The sequence below is a fragment of the Penicillium hordei genome (assembly GCF_028827395.1).
Source record: "Penicillium hordei strain IBT 12815 chromosome Unknown utg000005l_segment0_segment0, whole genome shotgun sequence".
Classification (NCBI taxonomy): Eukaryota; Fungi; Ascomycota; class Eurotiomycetes; order Eurotiales; family Aspergillaceae; genus Penicillium; species Penicillium hordei.
In genome coordinates, this window is record NW_026623146.1 from 250,583 (window position 1) to 268,587 (window position 18,005).

Below are 18,005 nucleotides of genomic sequence, written 5' to 3' on the forward strand. Positions count from 1 at the left end.
ACAACATATATTCTGCTAACCCCCAGGCACATTGGATGATGTCGGGATCTAGAACCCGAGGCCTGGCTTTAGAACATGAACATTATGTGATTAACGTTCTCTCGCCCAAATGCCAGCAACATGAAGAGTAAAATTCTCTAGCGACACATGGATGTGCTCCATTCTGCTCCAGATTCGAGATAGACCGGGGAGGATTCGGCCTAGTCCTTGAATACTCAAACATGCAAAGCCCAGACCGACCGATCGAGATCTTTAGTCAGGTACCAGAGTTGGGACACAACCAAAATTCTACTCATTGTCTATGATGAGGTGTAATCTAGATCTAGACCTTAATTTCTACAACTCCACCGGAGCGTTGAAGAGTCGAACATACCCACGTTAATTTGAAATTTGAGCGGGCCTGGGCCGAGTCGTCAGACAACCAGCAAACAGACTCGTTGCCAGGGTTTATAGGGGTTTAAGGCTAGAAGAGCCTGGAGATAAGGGCATGGCGGGTCTTAATAGTAGGAGACGTCAGACAACCAGATAATGCTGAGGGAAGAGATTTAGTCTAGACCTATGGGATTGAATTGGGAAAAATTGAGGCGTAAATAGCACACGTAAGTAATGCTCAGGGGCAAATATGTTAGAGGCTCAGTTTTCATACCGACCCATGTCACGAGTATCAATTATATGCAGCTAATATCGGGAAAAATATCATCCTTGACAAGGGAGTAATTGCCGGAACGTGGATGGAGATCGAGCCAATGATCTAGATCCACTGTTCGAGACTCAGAAGAGTTTGATGAAGGTTTCGCACAGGAGGCAGAAACGATAAAAGGAAATAGTTCGTCTCGAAGTCTGTGTTTATCGTTTATGTATCGGCATTATCGACCTTGGTGAAGTGCCGTACCTGAAGTTTTGTTCTAGTGTCTATTTTTAAAAGGCACAAACTATTGTTAGTGCGGTTGTTGTGGCACCGAGGCGCAGAACTTCACTCAGCCTCTTTGTACTGGACACGCTCGGGGATCAATGGTAATCCGAGTCAGCCCTACCATCGAGCTGATCGCTGGACACACAAAAAAAAAGCGGGCTGTCGAAGAGTCGAGACTCAGGGGAAAGTTGGTTTCTTCTAAAAAAAAAGAAAAGAAACGAAAAGGGGTAAAAGTTACTCCACCGTATCTGCCCTGTCTACTCCGTACCACTATGGTGTTTCGCCTTGTTGAGGTTCAGGGGCAATCCAAATAGGCAAGTCTTTAGCAAGAAAAGAAGGAAGGTTTTAAAGTGCCAAACTTGGAATCCATCCATACACGGAGTAATGCACTGAGAATGAGACGTCGGGCGAAAGACCTCGGAGATCGATTGGAAGAGATTTAGCTTTTAATAGAGTCGGATCAACTAGCTTGATTAGGAATAGATTTTCTCATCACGTGCTCGGAAGTCCACCGAGCCTGTATGGCTCACAATCCTTTCTTGCCGACCCGCTTCAACTTTAAGCTTATTGCGATTCTCATACGGGAGGACCAACTCCCGAATCTACTTCTCTAACTGGTTCGCCGTGGTTTACCCGGTACAGGGGGGCGGGCGAGACGCCGGCGCATGTACATCCTAGTTGGGATGAAACAAGGGATTTTAGTTGATACATGGGAAAATAGGAAATGCACCCTGGATCACAGTCTTTTTGGCATATGTTTATGTGCATCATTAAAGTATTATTATGGGTTAGGGAGTCAACCGATATTGTATGGTACACGAAGTATTTTGCAAAAAGTACTCCGTACAGAAAGAAAACTGTTTGCAAGACCCCACTGCTTAGGGCCGAAGCCACTTGAAATATTTGGCTCAGCCTCGAAAGCCGCTAGCTGCGGTGATAGTCACTTCTAGTCCGAACAAGGTTGGTAGGTTATTTTCTTGAAGGTTGAAACTTCAGGTTCTAAATCCACTGAAATATTCTCGCGTACCTTCAGGTGGTCTAATCCAACATCGAGGCCAACAAGAATGCAAGATTTACCAAAGCGGGCAATCTTCGATAAACAGACCTGGAAAGACATGGCACGGCCACTTGCGTCATGAAAGGGACAAAAAAGGTACAATTACAATACCATACGGTTTCAGTATCCCCGAGCCCTGGAAAGTTTTCCCCGAGGGCCAATGGGATCAGATAGTTGTTGCCCTAAGATTGGCCCACCTCTAATGTTTTGACTGGCAAAACAGTATTAGTAGGGGGGCACTGTAACTATTAAATGTCTAACAGACTATCGGTCATAGACTTTATAAAATCTAGCTTTCAAGCATTGGCTTATCACTAGTAGAGAGTAAATGAGGCTTTCATAAATTTGGTACGGACATCTAGGGTAGAGAAGAGTATAGACCTGACAATCATGGAAACATTCCCTGGATGCGGTATGGATAAACAATTCCCGCCCGGTTGCATTTCAACCAATCACGGGGTGTCATTCCGGAGGCCCCCGCTGACTCAGAAAGGACGCGCAAGCCCCTGTTGCTATTCCGGAACACTGTCCCTTTCCCCATTTCCACCATCCAATTTCATTATCCATCTAGATCCAAATCCATACTCTATTAGACCTTCGTTTTTGGGATCATTTTTATCCTTATATTTTCCCTCTTTTTTTTATTCTTCAATCTATCTCATTTATACCCCCCCGCATTCCCTATCTCACGCCATATCTCACGCTATATTCACACTACCCCATTTACGCTATCCCTACTCCGTACACAGTCGAGGGACAGGCTTATCCAGATCACTATGGCGACTCTCGCAGAACATCCGATGCAACCAGTTGCCAACTATGACCAGGATCTCGACTCATTCATCAACTTCGATCAACTCACCTACACATCCGATCCCTCCCGCTCGAAGGTTATGGTCAGCCAACCGTCGGTCGCAAGCACCGAGTTCAGTGCCAGTGACGCCCGCAGTGCCAGCTTTGCCTCAAGTGGGCAGTCTCCCCTGGCATTCCAGGCTCCAAGCCACCAGTACGACGAACACAGACAGCAGACTGGTCTCCCACCCGGTGCTTTGTCCATGTCCTACAGCCAGGTCCCGATGGGCTTCAACAATGGCCAAGGATTTCCCGTGAACGCCGATATGTATGCTGGTCATCACATGAAGCGCGAGGACGCCCAATTCGATTTCAACACTGCCCCGGGCCGGAACCCGTCGGAGATGGAGATTGATCCCGAAAACATGAACCCCTCCCCATACTTCTACCCGGCAAACCCTGGGAGCAAGAGCCAATATGTCGATCCCAACGCTCTCGGCGGCCATGAGCTGGCTCAGGCTGGTCCGTCTACACAGGTCGGTCGCATGTACCCCGGCATGCATCAGCAGCAGGCTGCGATGGCCAAGGCCCAGCAACAAAAGCAAAGTGAAATGGTCCGCCCTCAGATACAGCAGCGGCCGGATCAAGTGCCCGATGCTATGCCTCAGGCCCGCGGTCCCCGCAACCCTGACCCCGTGGTTGAGGAGCGTATCTCTCGTCTACTTCAGCAGATGCGACAGAACGCCATGGCCAATGGCGAGGGCTCCCCCAGTCCCTCCAACGGTATGCCGCAGATGGCCAAGGCCCGGAAGGACGAGGCCGATATGGATGAAGATGAGCGCCTTCTTGCTAGTGAGGAGGGCAAGAAGCTCAGCAGCAAAGAGCGCCGCCAGTTGCGAAACAAGGTTTCCGCCCGCGCTTTCCGATCTCGCCGCAAGGGTATGACTCTCTGAACACTTGAATACATATGTAATGCCCGTTTTGCTAATGCCTCTCACTAGAATACATTGGTCAGCTCGAAAGCGAGGTGGCTGCTAGAACCAACGAGGCCCACGAGGTTCGCCTCCAGAACCGCGCTCTTTACGAAGAAAATGCCCGCCTGAACGACTTGGCCCGCATGCTTCTGGGATCTCCTCACTTTTCCAACTTCCTCAACGACATGGGTGACACTATGCCCGCCCAACCCCAGCAGCAATCCCAGCAGCAATCTCAACAGCAATCTCAACAGCAACCTCAGCAGCAACAAGCCCAGCAGGCTGCACCCCAGCCCAACATGCAGGCTATGCCCAAGGACACGAACGCCAACCGTGGCCAGGAGTTCCAGATGCAGCAAAACCCCCAGGCCAATATGGTAATGGTTCCAAACCAGGGTATGGACCCCTCCAGCATGGGCATGAACGCCGGCTGGAACTCAGGAATCGATATGAACTACGGCAACACTCCAGTCTTTGCTGTCATGGAGGTTCCCGAGGGCCCGGCCCTCGATGCCGAAGTTCTGTCCGGAAAATCCTCTTCTTCCTTCAGCATCCCCGAGAGCTCCAAGAATGAGGCCCCCGTTGTCGACCGTCCCGTTAGCGACTCATCCAGCCAGTCTGACATTGGTGTTGCCAACCCCGATGTCGAGATTGATGAGTCTGATCCTGCCTTTGCTCTCTTTGTTGATTCTCCTGCCCCCGTCGCGGACATCAGCTTTGAAGGTGTCTCCACCGAGAAGACTGCTCAGTTCACTCTCGTGGTTGACAACTCTGAAGTTAGCGATTCGGCTAAGAGAACCTTCAACGCCCTCTGCAACAGCATTGACGCTGCCTTCGAGCGTGTCTCGGCTGTCACATCCCACCTTCAGTGATTCCCCCATTAGCGTCTTGCCCTTTCGGCCTTCTTTTCTTTGTATATGTGATTCCTCTTTTCTTCACTATTGCCATTGTCATCGCCTGGTGACTATACACTCGCGGTGAAACCTGCCATATTTTGCGAATCATGGGGGGGTGTTCTTCTTTCTTTTGTTTTTCCAGATGTCCTGGGGAGTTTTAAGGCGCCTGTCTCTTATTATATCGTGTATCTCCCAAGAAGGAAGGACCTTCTCGATACAACTTTGGAGCTTTAGTGGCGTATCTGAAGGATCTGTGGAGTAAAAGCCAACCCTTGATATTTATGGCCATATGATTGTCTTATTTTAATGCATAGCCTATACTCTGGATGTAGTTTAGCCAAATAGAATGCTTGTCAATTTATCAAAATGATGCTATAGTAATGCGTTGCATGTTGGAAGGTTGTGTACATCATGCGTTGAGCATAACCGTAAATTTGTTGAATCTTTGGGACTTATTTGAATCATCCAAATATGTATTAAACGAACTTATGCATTTTAAAGACAGCTTAACTATCTATTGTGCTATTTATTTGAAAAAGAGTCGCTCCATGGCGGTCCAAATGGATTATTTTCTGCCGCAAAATTCGACCATTACTTTTTTTTCTATTAACGTGGGAATCCACCAATTTCCTACTCCTTGACATTACTACACCTAGGGGCCTTTTTTTAAAAAATTCATTTACCCTTTAATACTCTCCATTCTAGACAAGTTGGCTTCCTTTTGCGTGCGCGGTGCCTTGTCAACCGCAACCACTCGCGCAGTCGCCTGGAGCGCGTTCCCTCGAACCTCGATTTCGCCATTCACCACCCTACGATCGTATCGCAGCGCCATAAACCGTGACTCACAAAACCCCGTTGACTCAAAACTGAGTTCGAGGAGCTTCAACTACCCCAAATCAGTGCCGAAACTAGCGGACAAAAAGAAATCTCAAGAGAAACCGTCGCCACTTCGAATCAGACAACCTACAATCAAACCAAACGCATACTTTCTTCCGGTCCCGAGCAAACGACGGCCCAATAGTGACGACTACTTGATTTGTGAACCATCCAGACTCGAACTCCCTTCACGGCCTGTACCTGTAGTAGGAAGTGCCCCAATGAAATTCTTCTACCAGGTCATCTCGACCCCAACGGCCGATACCCCCGGCACGTCCGTTTGCCTCAACTTCCCGGACAAGCGATACTTTTTTGGTCAGCTATCGGAAGGCACACAGCGTGCATGCACAGAGCGCGGAGTGAAGCTTTCTCTCCTCACCGATGTGTTTGTCACTGGACGCACGGAATGGGCCAACACAGGCGGGTTGATTGGGATTGTTTTGACCCTTGCTGATACGGTATCAACCTCTATGGCAGCCATCGAGGAGGAGAACCAGAAGAAGGCTGCCCGCAGGGCGCAAAGGGAGGCCGAAGAAGGCAAACAATCCAAGCCCCGTGAACCCAAGGTGCAGGAAGGTGAGGGGGTCTCGCAGAGAGGTAACCTGACGATTCATGGTCCTGCGAACCTTACACATACACTTGCCACGTCTCGGCGGTTTGTTTTTCGGAAGGGCATGCCGGTGTATTTGAATGAATATGACTCGGAGACACTGGCCAAGCAAACGTCTATCGGCGCCGAGGATCCCTTTGAGAAGCCCTCATGGTCCGACTCTAACATAAAAGTTTGGGCCTTGCCCCTCAAACCGCACACATCGGCTCGTTCGCAAGTTACGAAGCCGCGGTCACAAAGTCCACGAAAGCGGAGTTTGGACGAGTTCCAGGAATCTGAACAGCCTGAAGATCATATGGACCAGCGTACTAAGAACCTGCTCGTGACGCAGTCCATTGTGCAGGATATGTTCAACTCAACATGGAAAATGGATGCCCTCCATGAAACCCCATTGGCCCAGGTTAAGATGCCGGCTGCTATATTCATTCGCAACCCGGAAACCAAGGACCTGGAGCAATACAAAGGTCCGGTGCCGGGTGGCCAAGACGCACTTCCAGACATCAAGGTGCTCGTCCGAAAGCCCTGGCCCGGTGCGACTGTCGAGAGTCTCCCGACCACTTCTCCCTCAAAGGAGGCAATCTGCTATATTGTGCGGAACCACGATATCCGTGGAAAGTTCGACCCGAAGAAGGCCCAGGAATTGAACGTCGAGAAAGGCGTTAAGTACGCAAATTTGACGAAGGGCAAGAGCGTTGAGTCTCTGGATGGGAAGACTATTACCCCAGAAATGGTTTTGGGACCGACCCGAGCCGGAAAAGGCACTGCTATCATGGAAGTGCCATCCTCCGAGTACGTCGAGGACCTGGTCAGTCGGGCCGAATGGAAGTCACCAGCTGTAACGACCGAGTTGCAAGCGTTCATCTGGATTCTTGGACCAGGTGTGGCCGAGCATCCTAAATTCCAGGAATTCGTCGCCAGCATGTCTCACTGCAAGCACACTGTGTCGAGCCCAGATCACTGCCCGAACTATCTGGCGTTCACCAGTTCAGCTAGCTCAACTGTTCGACTTGCTCGTCTGAAAGCCGATAGCTATGCGGTTCCTGTTCACGACAATGTGTCCCTTCCCCAACCCGGCACCCCCAACGCCAATTCGGAATCTGCAATTGCTGCTCGCCAGAACTCTCCACTGCAGCCTCTTCAACCCGGATTTATCATCAACATGGAGCCCAACTTTGGGTTCAACAGTGACGAAGTGATGTCCCGTTTCAACCCAGCGAGTGTATTGGATAACATCCCGCGTTCTGTCCAGCACCGGATGGAAGTCATTCGCCACCGCGTCGCTAAGCCTGCATTCCAGAAAAAGTTGCACGAGCAACGGACACAATGGCCTGGAGCGGATGCAGAGATCATCGCGCTGGGTACTGGTTCCTCTGTTCCATCCAAATACCGAAATGTCTCTGCCACACTGCTGAAGGTGCCTGGATATGGCTATTACTTGCTTGATTGTGGCGAGAATACCCTTGGTCAACTGAAGCGAGTTTTCGAGCCTGAAGAACTTCGTGAAGTGCTTCAGAACCTGCGAATGATCTGGATTAGTCATTTACACGCTGATCACCACCTAGGAACGGTCTCTGTGATCAAGGCCTGGCACACGGAGAACTTCAAGAGTGGATCTGGCTCTACTGCTAGACCTGAAACCAATATGGCCAAGATCCTCCAGGAGAAGCGACTGGCTCTTGTGTCTGATGATGCAATGATTTCCTGGTTGGAAGAATATTCACAAGTCGAGGACTTCGGATTTGACAAACTGCTTACTCTTTCCGCCAACCCCGAAGTGAATGGGTCTAAAATCACCACCTCGTTCTCACACCAGCCATCTAGTTATCACCGTCATACTGTTACCTTCACGGACCAATCTTCCCCCCTCACTCCTCTTCTCAGGTCTGCCACTGGCCTTGCAGACCTACTCACTTGCCGCGTCAAACACTGCAAGGGTGCGCTCGCTGTTTCCCTTGTCTTCTCAAATGGATTCAAGGTTTCCTACTCTGGCGACTGCAGGCCATCAGACAAATTCGCCGTCATCGGACAGGATTCGACCGTGCTTATCCACGAGGCCACCTTCCAACCCGACATGGTCGGATCGGCTAGGGCCAAGCGGCACTCGACCTCCTCCGAGGCAATTGAAGTCGGCCGCCGCATGCAAGCGCGCGCTGTTCTGCTCACTCATTTCAGCCAGCGCTACCAGAAGGTAGCCTTTGTAGACAAGCGAAGCCCACGCAAATTCGAATTCAACCAGGACCCAGGTGCAAAAGAGCCTGCAGATGCGGATATCCCATTTGACGACCCTCAAGATGAACCAGCGGGCTCCAACGACGTCCTACTGTCCGACGACATCAACACAGCGGCATCTCGACAAAGGCCCGGCGTTTATACCGGCCCCGTCGCAGGAGCGATGGACTATATGCGTATCAAGGTCGGGGACTTCGCCCTTGCGCAGGCATATGCACCAGCATTGGAGAAGCTCATCGAGCTCTTGGAGCGAGCGGCGAACGAGGAAACCGAGCGTGTGAAACACACGCGTCAGCAAGAGGAGAATGCTCGCAAGGCGAAGAATAATAAGAAGTGGGCTAAGCAAATGGCTACTGCTACGGCTGCGGCAGTTGCAGCTGCAGCAACTGAGACTAGCGATGCCCAGACGGCGCCCAGTCGATCTATCTGGAGTGCCAGTGAAAGTGAGGAGGGATGGGAGACGAGTGACTACGAGGAGTGTTCCTAATTGTATATATTATACCATGTTAAATACGCATAGCTTGGAAGAGCTTTTTCCATCTCGGAGAATACTAGTCCGAGGCCAGTACCCTCCGGCGAACTTGCCGAGGTGCGGAGACCATATATATCTACCGTTATTCTTTTGGGTTGCCAGTTTTCCCTAGCTTTTCCTATGTTATTTTAGACGCTGATGAGTATAAAGAGAAGAAACCTCCGCACCTAATGCACCTAGCCTATTTAATAATAGTACAGAGAATATCTAACTAATTCAATGTCGACATAAACGGCTTATCGCTCTACCCCAACAAATCCACCCCCCTCACCGCCCCTGTGGGGGGGAGTCTATTTCCTTGACTCAATTCCATTTTATAGATTCCTAGATATCTCTGGATCTCTCTCAATTGATTCGAGATGACCACTCTCATTCCTCGTGACCCCTATACACAGGATGAGCTCGCTCGCCTGTACCCGGCAGCTCTGAAGCTGGAGCTCGTGCAAGTGGTAAGCGGTTTAGTCCCCACATTGACCAAGACGCAACATAGCTAACCACTACAGTTCCTTCGTCATGGTGAGAAATTCATTCACAATTCTGCCTCTGAGAGTATTTCTAATTGTTCCTAGGTGAACGCACACCCGTATCATCGCGATTCACAAATGTATGCCGCAATTGACAAACCCCATCCCCCAAACCCGCTCTCCGACGGTTTCCGCTAACACCTCCCAAAGACAGGTCTAAGTCCATGTATGCCAATCTCCTGATACCAATATCGGCCGATAATATGCTAACATTTTCCCTTGATAAGACTGGCCGTATTGCGGCGTCGCAAGACGTATGGTGCAGATGGCATCGAGCAGCAAAGACCTCTCGGAATGGAACGGATTCCAATGGCGCCGGAAAATGGAGTCATTCGGCAGTAATGACCAGTCCGTGATCGCAACAGCACCGGGAGGACCAGTCGAAGCGATGTGGTAAGTTGCTGTGGAGTTCTGATAGGTACGTAAACAAAAGCTAAATCATGCCATTTGAAGCTTGCATGGCGAGCTCACAGACAAGGGCCGTGAGACGACATATGCGCTCGGACAACGACTGCGCCATCTATACGTCGACCAACTCGGGTTCATGCCTCAGATCAAGAGCGACGCCGAAGATATGTACCTGCGCGCTACGCCGATCCCCCGTGCTTTGGAGTCGCTCCAGGAAGCCTTTTGGGGCATGTACCCGGCTAGCGCGCGCACGCTTGACTTCCCACCCCCGGTGATTGTGGCCCGCCAGGTTAATGAGGAGACACTATTCCCCAACGAAGGGAATTGTAAACGGTTCCGGCAGCTATCACGGCTTTTTGCCGACCGCGCCGCTGCACGATGTATGGGCTTATCAGTGCGATATGCAGATAAGGGTTACGGCTAATGATTTCAATGCAGGGAATGACTCTGAACAAATGGCGTACTTGAACAGCCTCTGGTCAAAACATATGCCCGAAGAATCCCCCAAGGTTGCTGTCGATGCGCACCCTCGTCTTTCTGGAATCATGGACACCATCAACGCAACCGATGCCCATGGCCCAGGCACTAAGCTCCCATCCGAGTTCTATGACAAGAAGGGTCGTGCTGTCGTGGACCGAATTGCGGTTGAGGAGTGGTTTGCTGGCTACAGCGAGAGCAGCGAGTACCGTAAGCTGGGAATTGGTGCTCTCATGGGTGACGTGGTTGACCGCATGGTCAGCACCGCCGTGGAAGGTGCCTGGCGCAGTGAGACGGCTGCGTCCGGGTCAGGAAACCCAGAGACCGGCAAAGCTATCAAGTTTGCTATGAGCGGCTGCCACGACACTACCCTGGCAGCGATCCTGTCCAGTGTTGGTGGATTCCAGAACCAGTCATGGCCTCCATTTACGTCCTCTGTTGCAGTTGAGCTCTTCTCCCAAGCGCCCCGCCCCGATTCCAACGCCGGCGTCATGCTCGAGGAGTTCTCCAACCCACCGGTCGCATCTAAGAAGCCTGGTGTCCTCTCCCAGCTGTTCGGTAAGTCCGCACCGAAGCAACCCTCCACCTCCGATACTGCACGCGCCCCTCTCGAAACCCTCTCCGAAGGCGCTCGCGAGTCTCTGCAGAAGCACTATGTCCGTATTCGCTATAATGACCAACCGGTCCTTATCCCCGGTTGTGCTGCTAAGCCTGAGAACCACCTGCCTGGCGATGAGACATTCTGCACCTTGGATGCCTTCAAGGAGATTGTCGATAAGTTCACGCCCAAGGACTGGCAATTCGAGTGCACGTCGAACCTTGGCGCAGGGCTCCACGGCCAGGATGATTGTGAGAAGGCCCCGGCTGGCTTCTAGATATTTTATAAACTGTAATGCTGATATTTTTAATTGCAAATAACTTTTTTTCCCCCCATGTATCTTCATATGCTGTGCATTGTGTTTATTATGAGTGAGGAGTAGAGAGCTAGAAACAGAGGTATAATAAATTAGTAGCCATCTCAGTTGCGCTTCGCCTTGGCCTCTAGATCTGCTCTGATCGCCTTCAGCTTCATCGTAGCAATCTTCATCAACACCGAGCGCGGTAGATACTCAAACGACAAGCCCTGCAACCAATGCCAGAAATAAGCCCATACAATATCCTGCCCACACCCAACCCGATCCAAGCCAGCAGCAGCCAGCACTCTCGCCTCAGGAATAAACAAGTTACTTTTAACATCATATCCAGGAGTTCTGACTTCCGCAACTCGCAAGCCTAGAACCTCGACCTTCTTCCCTTCGGCGGCAAACTCCTCGCGCAGCGACTTCGTAAAAGAATCGACAAATCCCTTCGCGGAGCTATAAATACTCATATACGGCAATCCAAACGCCGCAAGAGAAGAAACATTCATCACGAGACCAGGCGCATTCTCTTCCAGCTGTGCCGCCAGAACACGCGTAATCTGAATGGCGAATGTCGCATTCCGCGAGACCGTCGCCTGCACATCCTCAAAGGTATACTCTTTGAGGAGTGTCGAAGGTCTCGTCTCACCACCAACATTATTAACAAGAACAGTCAATCTGCCGGTACCACCCTGGGAATCGGACCCAGCAGTGCTATTACAGCGACGAATAATATCGCGGACCTCCGCATCAACGTCGTCAATATCGGTAGTCAAATTCTGTGCATCGCGCACAAGCACAGCAACACAGACTTCAGGAAACAGCGCCTGTAATTCGCGACGACGCCGGTCGAGTTTCTCAGCGTTCCGGCCGTGTAGAATAACATTGAACCCGCGCGCGCAGAGTTCCTGACCGAAGCCGAAACCTATTCCGTCTGTTGCGCCGGTGACGAGGGCCCAGTTTGTTTTTGTAGAGTTGTAGCGTTGGAGGGTACTTGGGAGGAGGAAGGTTGTTGCTTGGCGGGTTAGGGAGAAGGCAGTTTTTCCCAGGGCAAAGAGGCCGAGATAAGCTAGGGGTTTGGTGTATGTTCCCAGGTCGGTCATTTTGGGTGGAGTGGGATTTTGGTTGTTTTTGAATGAGTTATGATATCGGATGATCAATGTGTGATAATTGATAGATGAGGTTATTTCTTATTTCTATTGCTGTCAATGTAACCCCCTTTTATAGGTTCGAGGTTGACGTTGTATCATTCTTAGACCGGCGATTTGGCAGGTCATCGGCCCGCCCTTCGAGCCGAGCGCCGATTGGAATTGGAGTAGGTTGAAGGGGTATATCGGAGGTTATATCTGCATCAATGAATTAATGTTAAAGTCCTGTTGGATGGGATAATCGAAGCTTTACCTTATTAATGTTCTTTCATGTGGATTATTTAGAGATCCAAGCTTGTCATTCATCCAATCCCAGCTCTATATCCTAGTCTAACCCTACATGCACCACTAGTCTAGAAATGACCCGTCAAGTAATTAAGAAACCAACCAAAGTCCAATCACAAATCCCCTAATACAGATTTTCAAAACCAATGTTGTCAATTGAGGACCGTGAAAGTCATTGGAGCCAGCCAGGTACCTTGCGGACGATTCACACCGGCCACTTATAACACAGCAATTATCATCGCCATTTCAAATCATACACTTCATTGGACAAGCTATGGCTCCACTGGTATACTATCAACCTTGGAGGACCTGTATTGACATTTGTACTACATCAGAAATGCAACCGGCAGCGTTAGAGCGTTAGGGCGTGAGGAACTTGGAGACGGTGACCCGGGATAGAAGATGCTATATAATGTGATACTCTAGAGCTCCTAAAGGCTTAGCCTATATTCCTTTTCTTTCTTCTTTCTTGCTTTGTATAACCAACCCCAAAAGTTACGCACATTCACTATGGTCATTGATTCCGGAAGAGACTCGGTCTCTTACAATGTCCCGGCCCCAAGGGAAGAAAAATCGAAAACACGGCAGATGCCTGTCACCTTGCTTTCAGGCTTCCTGGTATGACATAGCAGCAATTGTACCAACTTTGAGTCGTGCCCAGGGACACTAACACATATGTATAGGGAAGCGGCAAAACAACACTCCTCAAACACATCCTCAAGTCCCCTGATCATGGGTTACGGATTGCTGTCATCGTCAACGATATGAGCCAGTAAGTTCCACATTGAATGGAGAACATAGGATATAAGCTAATTGTCTCGTTTCATTAGGCTGAATATCGACGCTACCCTCATCCAAAACCACAAAGTCTCTCAGACAACTGAGAAGCTCATCCGACTTCAAAACGGATGCATCTGCTGCACTCTTCGTGGAGATTTGCTGGCTGAACTTGCAGCTCTGACCAAACGAAATGAGGTTGACTATGTCATCATTGAATCGACTGGTATTAGTGAGCCTATGCAAGTGGCTGAGACCTTCACGGCTGAGTTTAGTTCGGCCATGTTGGAGGCTGAAGATCAGATCGCCAATGATGATGTCGATGCAAAGAAGATCCTGAACGAGATGTATTGTTTCCCCACCACACACATGTCCTCTTACCGTGGACTTGCTGACATGTCTTGATATAGCGTGGAGCTAGGTGGCTTGCACACAATGGCTCGGTTAGACACTACCGTCACTGTCATTGATGCGTTCAACTTGCTTTCTAGCTTCGACACGGCAGAGTTCCTCTCTGACCGCTATGGGAAAGAAGAAATCATCCCTGAGGATGAGCGCACAATATCTGATCTCATGGTGGATCAGATTGAGTTTGCCGATGTGTTGATTCTCAATAAGGTTGAGACGGTTGACCAAGCAACACGGGATAAGCTTATGCATTTGCTGAAGCTATTGAACCCAATCGCAAAGATTCTCGAGTCAAGTTACTCTCAAATAGATGTCCGGGAGATCATCAACACAAACAAATTTGATTTTATCCGTGCTGCTTCTGGGCCTGGATGGTTGCAGAGTCTGCACGAAATGACGATACAGACGACAGGCAATGGTGACCGGATGGCACCGAAACCAGAGACATTGGAGTAAGTTTGGCAGTTCTTTATTTGTGAATAATTTGCTCACCGATATAGGTACGGTATCAACAACTTCGTTTACACTGCTCGTCGACCCTTCCATTCGCGCCGCCTCTTCGCTCTTCTCCACGACAAGTTCATCATTCTTCAGAATAATGAAGTGGAAGAAGAAGAAGGTGACGAGGAAGACGAGGAAGACGAGGAAAACGAAGATGCAATGGACACAGACTCCGACTCCGAGTCAGTGGAAGATTTTGAACAGCCTGACCCGGTGGTCATTCTGAACAACAAACGTACCAACCCGGCCTTTGGCCCAGTTCTCCGCTCCAAGGGCTTCTTCTGGCTCACAACCCGGCCCTGGCAATTTGGCGAATGGAGTCAAGCAGGTGGTATGATGACCCTTGGATGCGGTGGACCTTGGTTTGCTGAAGTCCCCGATGCGGATTGGCCCGAAGACGAGGATGTACGGGAATCCATCCAGAATGATTTCCAAGGTCCCTGGGGTGACCGTCGCCAGGAACTAGTGTTTATCGGGGAAGGCATTGACACTGTCAAGATCAGTGCTTTGTTGGATGAGTGTCTTTTAGATGATAAGGATATGAAGAAGTGGGAGAAGGTGATGAAGAACAAGAAAATGAGCAGAGAGGAAAAGTCAGATAAGTTAGCGAAGATGTGGGAAGATGGTTGGGAAGAGTGGCCTGCACTTGAGGCCGACGAAGAGGAAGGGGAAGAGGAGGAAGAGAAACCGGAGCAAGGGAAGCATCGAATCAGTGATTATCTGGGTCATCAGCATGGGACTAAACATGCTCATGGACACAGCCGCCGGATGGTTGCCGTGTGAACTGGACGAGGTTAATGATAAAAAAAAGTTTATTACTATCAAATTCCACCAATCCGTTTAAGGATCAACGCTCAATTCTGGAGTAGTCCATCGACGCATCTTCTGCGGCCTTGGCCAAGCATCATAAATGGAGTTCAGAGGTTGATAGCCCTGGAAGAGGCGGTAATATAGCGGCAGAATATAACAGGCGGTCTATGACAGATTAGAGCCGATAAGATAGAAGCTCAAAGATAACGGCTCCTTGGTCCTGCTCTTCCTCTTCCCCCATCCTCTCCTCCTTACCACAATTCCATAAGAAATACCCCTTCAAATCAAAGAAAACCCTACATCTTTTGAACAAACCTTTTTAGATCACTTGCCGCGCTATCGTGCACGTTACATATCCGGCCCGATCGCGCTTCGTCTCGCTTCCAAGCTCCGAGCTACTCCAACCCCCGCACTCGGACAGCACAACCGTTACTCAACGATCGCCCCAACCCACCCTCCTCCGCCGTGAATTGAATTTCCAAACCCTGAGACAATGATACAGATTTGACTGCAGATATCCGATTCTGTACCACCACCCAAGCAAAATCTGGGAACCTTGCGGCTTCCGTCCTAGGCGAGATTAGCACATGCAGATGTCAATAGTTGCTCTTTGCCGTTAAATTGAGCTCGACCAGTTCCTTTTACCATTCTTCTTCGTGGTAACGGAGAAATTTTGACTTTGCATTAGCCTGATTATCCCTGTCTAATACAAAATACATTGCGTAGTAAGTACACCCAAACCATTCTTAATGCATACCCCAGACTCTAACATCTTATATCTAGATGTCTGCCCGTCCAATGGAGGTAAGAAACTCTTTTTTCCCCCCAAACACATATCCTCGAACCCTCCCCCCTATATTGCCTCGAACTACGGCTGGGTCATTTGGTGAAGCTCGGTTAGTTACCGCTTTCGCTGCATCCATGCACGGGCCGTTGTGAGACAGCTGCTTGGTTCCGGACCCTTTTTGCTATCTCCCAGGGGATAGAGAAGCTCCACAGACCTTTCTAGGCAGCCAAATGAGCCCTACAATAGGCAAAGAACATGGATTTCCAATTTTGGTCTACCACGGCTGCTGTCACAATGGGCCGTTGCAAGATAATACCATCTACGGGTCTCCGTCTTCAGCTTTGGACCTTTCCTTGTTATCTTAAGGGATAGTAGCCTGGTTGGGCTCGCTGACTGCCCAATACCTTATTTCCCTCAAACATGTGATGCGTTGATTTATTCCACCCTGCCCCTAGCCCATGAATTTTCCGTCCTGATAACCATAAGCTGTCTTTTGCCTCACCAATCCCAAAATGCATGCCCCTTTTGTTTGATTAAATGTCCGACTCACCGGTAGCCGGCGTGAGCCGGCCTCATGGTCCTTTTATAGGACGTGAGTTTAATTTTTGGAAGCGACGGCGTGAAATTCCATTCCATAAGACTGAAGCCGAGCTAAGCCTTCTGGATAATTTACAGGGAAACAGCCAAGTGACTGCGCCAACTCGGGCCAAATCGGCCTCTGTGCCTAACACCAAAGGCCCTGATGTTAAACCTCGTCTTCTTCTAATGGGACTCCGCAGGCAAGTTTTCTCTATCAGATCTCACAACGGAGATATTAACTGTGTACTAGGAGTGGTAAGTCATCCATTGCTAGTGTGGTATTCCATAAGATGCCGCCAAACGAGACACTCTTCTTGGAGTCCACGACTCGGATCCAGAAGGACTCAATCCAGTAAGTTTTAAAGGAAGGACATGCTGAATACGGTTTTCGCTGACCTGGAGTCTGCAGCTCTTTTATGGATTTCCAAGTTTGGGATTTCCCGGGTCAACTCGAATACTTCGAGTCCGCCTTCGACCTCGAGGATATATTCGGCAGTCTGGGCGCCCTGGTTTGGGTGATCGATGCACAGGATGACTACCTGGACTCAGTGGCGCGGCTCAACCGCACCATATTGACTGTCCAGCAATTCTATCCCGGGATCAACATTGAAGTTTTCATCCACAAGGTCGATGGGCTGTCAGACGAGTACCGCACCGACACATTCCAGGACATTGTGCAGCGCATCTCCGACGAGCTCAGCGACGCTGGATATGAGAATGCGCCCGTGCACTACTATCTGACTTCCATCTACGATTACTCTGTCTTTGAAGCCTTCAGCAAAGTGATTCAGAAGCTGATCCCCAACTTATCTACACTTGAGAATCTCATCAACACCCTCGCCAATAACTGTGGGTTTGAAAAGACATACCTCTTCGACGTTCTGAGTAAAATTTATATCGCTTCCGACACCCGACCCGTGGACATGGCTTGCTACGAGATGTGCTCTGATTATATCGATGTGATTGTCGATATCTCTGAATTGTACTCTTGGGATCACCCAGTTCGCAAGCGACTGGGCGACCAGATCCAAGAAGCTGAAAGCCATGTGGTGTTGCATGATCAGACCATGATCCATTTGATGGAGATGAACAAGTATGTCTCTCAACGAGTGTTTTGATTATGTATACTGACCTTAATCTACAGGTATCTCTGTCTAGTGTCGGTGATTCGCAACCCCGAAGCCAAGGACAAGCGAGGTCTGATTGACATGAACTGCCGTACCTTCCAAGACGCCCTGAACGAAGTCTTCTCGCGCAGCTGGGAAGAAGGGTCCGCGGCCCAAGAAGGGGAATCTGCAACCGCAAGCAAATGATGGAAATTAAATGGAGGCAAATTTGACGTTAGAACTAAAAAGCCGGGTGTATTTCTTGGCTACGTTATGAATTCAAGCCTCTTGTATCTTTAGCGATGAATGCAGCTTGAAGAAATAGTTAGAAATTGGATTGATAATGCACATCAGATTCCGTTGTGAATTTGAAGTTGTGGATAGTCTACTCGGGGCTGGACTTTGGGTTTTGTCAGC

General features: G+C 49.6%; 7 protein-coding genes across 7 annotated transcripts; 6 read left to right on the forward strand and 1 right to left on the reverse strand.

Annotated features, from left to right (window-relative positions):
• Window positions 1-2,746: 2,746 nt before the first annotated feature.
• Window positions 2,747-4,608, forward strand: N7537_009064 (bZIP transcription factor; the record flags this gene model as incomplete). The annotated part of the gene is made up of 2 exons (XM_056900118.1): window positions 2,747-3,701; window positions 3,764-4,608. The coding sequence occupies 2 exons, from the start codon at window positions 2,747-2,749 to the stop codon at window positions 4,606-4,608; spliced, it is 1,800 nt and encodes a 599-aa protein (XP_056748786.1).
• A 1,121-nt stretch (window positions 4,609-5,729) lies between these two features.
• Window positions 5,730-8,834, forward strand: N7537_009065 (ribonuclease Z; the record flags this gene model as incomplete). Its single annotated transcript, XM_056900119.1, has 1 exon — window positions 5,730-8,834. One exon carries the CDS (start codon window positions 5,730-5,732, stop codon window positions 8,832-8,834), a length of 3,105 nt encoding a protein of 1,034 aa, XP_056748787.1.
• Window positions 8,835-9,238: 404 nt separating this feature from the next.
• On the forward strand, window positions 9,239-11,163 carry N7537_009066 (putative acid phosphatase; the record flags this gene model as incomplete). Its single annotated transcript, XM_056900120.1, has 7 exons — window positions 9,239-9,328; window positions 9,383-9,395; window positions 9,449-9,483; window positions 9,554-9,569; window positions 9,631-9,796; window positions 9,857-10,191; window positions 10,250-11,163. The coding sequence occupies 7 exons, from the start codon at window positions 9,239-9,241 to the stop codon at window positions 11,161-11,163; spliced, it is 1,569 nt and encodes a 522-aa protein (XP_056748788.1).
• Window positions 11,164-11,306: 143 nt separating this feature from the next.
• N7537_009067 (putative short chain dehydrogenase/reductase) lies at window positions 11,307-12,290 on the reverse strand (the record flags this gene model as incomplete). The annotated part of the gene is made up of 1 exon (XM_056900121.1): window positions 11,307-12,290. One exon carries the CDS (start codon window positions 12,288-12,290, stop codon window positions 11,307-11,309), a length of 984 nt encoding a protein of 327 aa, XP_056748789.1.
• Window positions 12,291-12,694: 404 nt separating this feature from the next.
• On the forward strand, window positions 12,695-12,938 carry N7537_009068 (uncharacterized protein; the record flags this gene model as incomplete). The annotated part of the gene is made up of 2 exons (XM_056900122.1): window positions 12,695-12,706; window positions 12,729-12,938. The coding sequence occupies 2 exons, from the start codon at window positions 12,695-12,697 to the stop codon at window positions 12,936-12,938; spliced, it is 222 nt and encodes a 73-aa protein (XP_056748790.1).
• Window positions 12,939-13,130: 192 nt separating this feature from the next.
• On the forward strand, window positions 13,131-15,089 carry N7537_009069 (uncharacterized protein; the record flags this gene model as incomplete). Its single annotated transcript, XM_056900123.1, has 5 exons — window positions 13,131-13,238; window positions 13,304-13,392; window positions 13,451-13,744; window positions 13,808-14,257; window positions 14,306-15,089. 5 exons carry the CDS (start codon window positions 13,131-13,133, stop codon window positions 15,087-15,089), a joined length of 1,725 nt encoding a protein of 574 aa, XP_056748791.1.
• Window positions 15,090-16,733: 1,644 nt separating this feature from the next.
• N7537_009070 (GTR/RAG family Ras-related GTP-binding protein) lies at window positions 16,734-17,878 on the forward strand (the record flags this gene model as incomplete). Its single annotated transcript, XM_056900124.1, has 3 exons — window positions 16,734-16,834; window positions 16,892-17,575; window positions 17,627-17,878. Coding segments are annotated over 3 exons (954 nt in total), but the record flags the coding sequence as incomplete, so codon positions are not given.
• Between the last annotated feature and the right edge of the window lie 127 nt (window positions 17,879-18,005).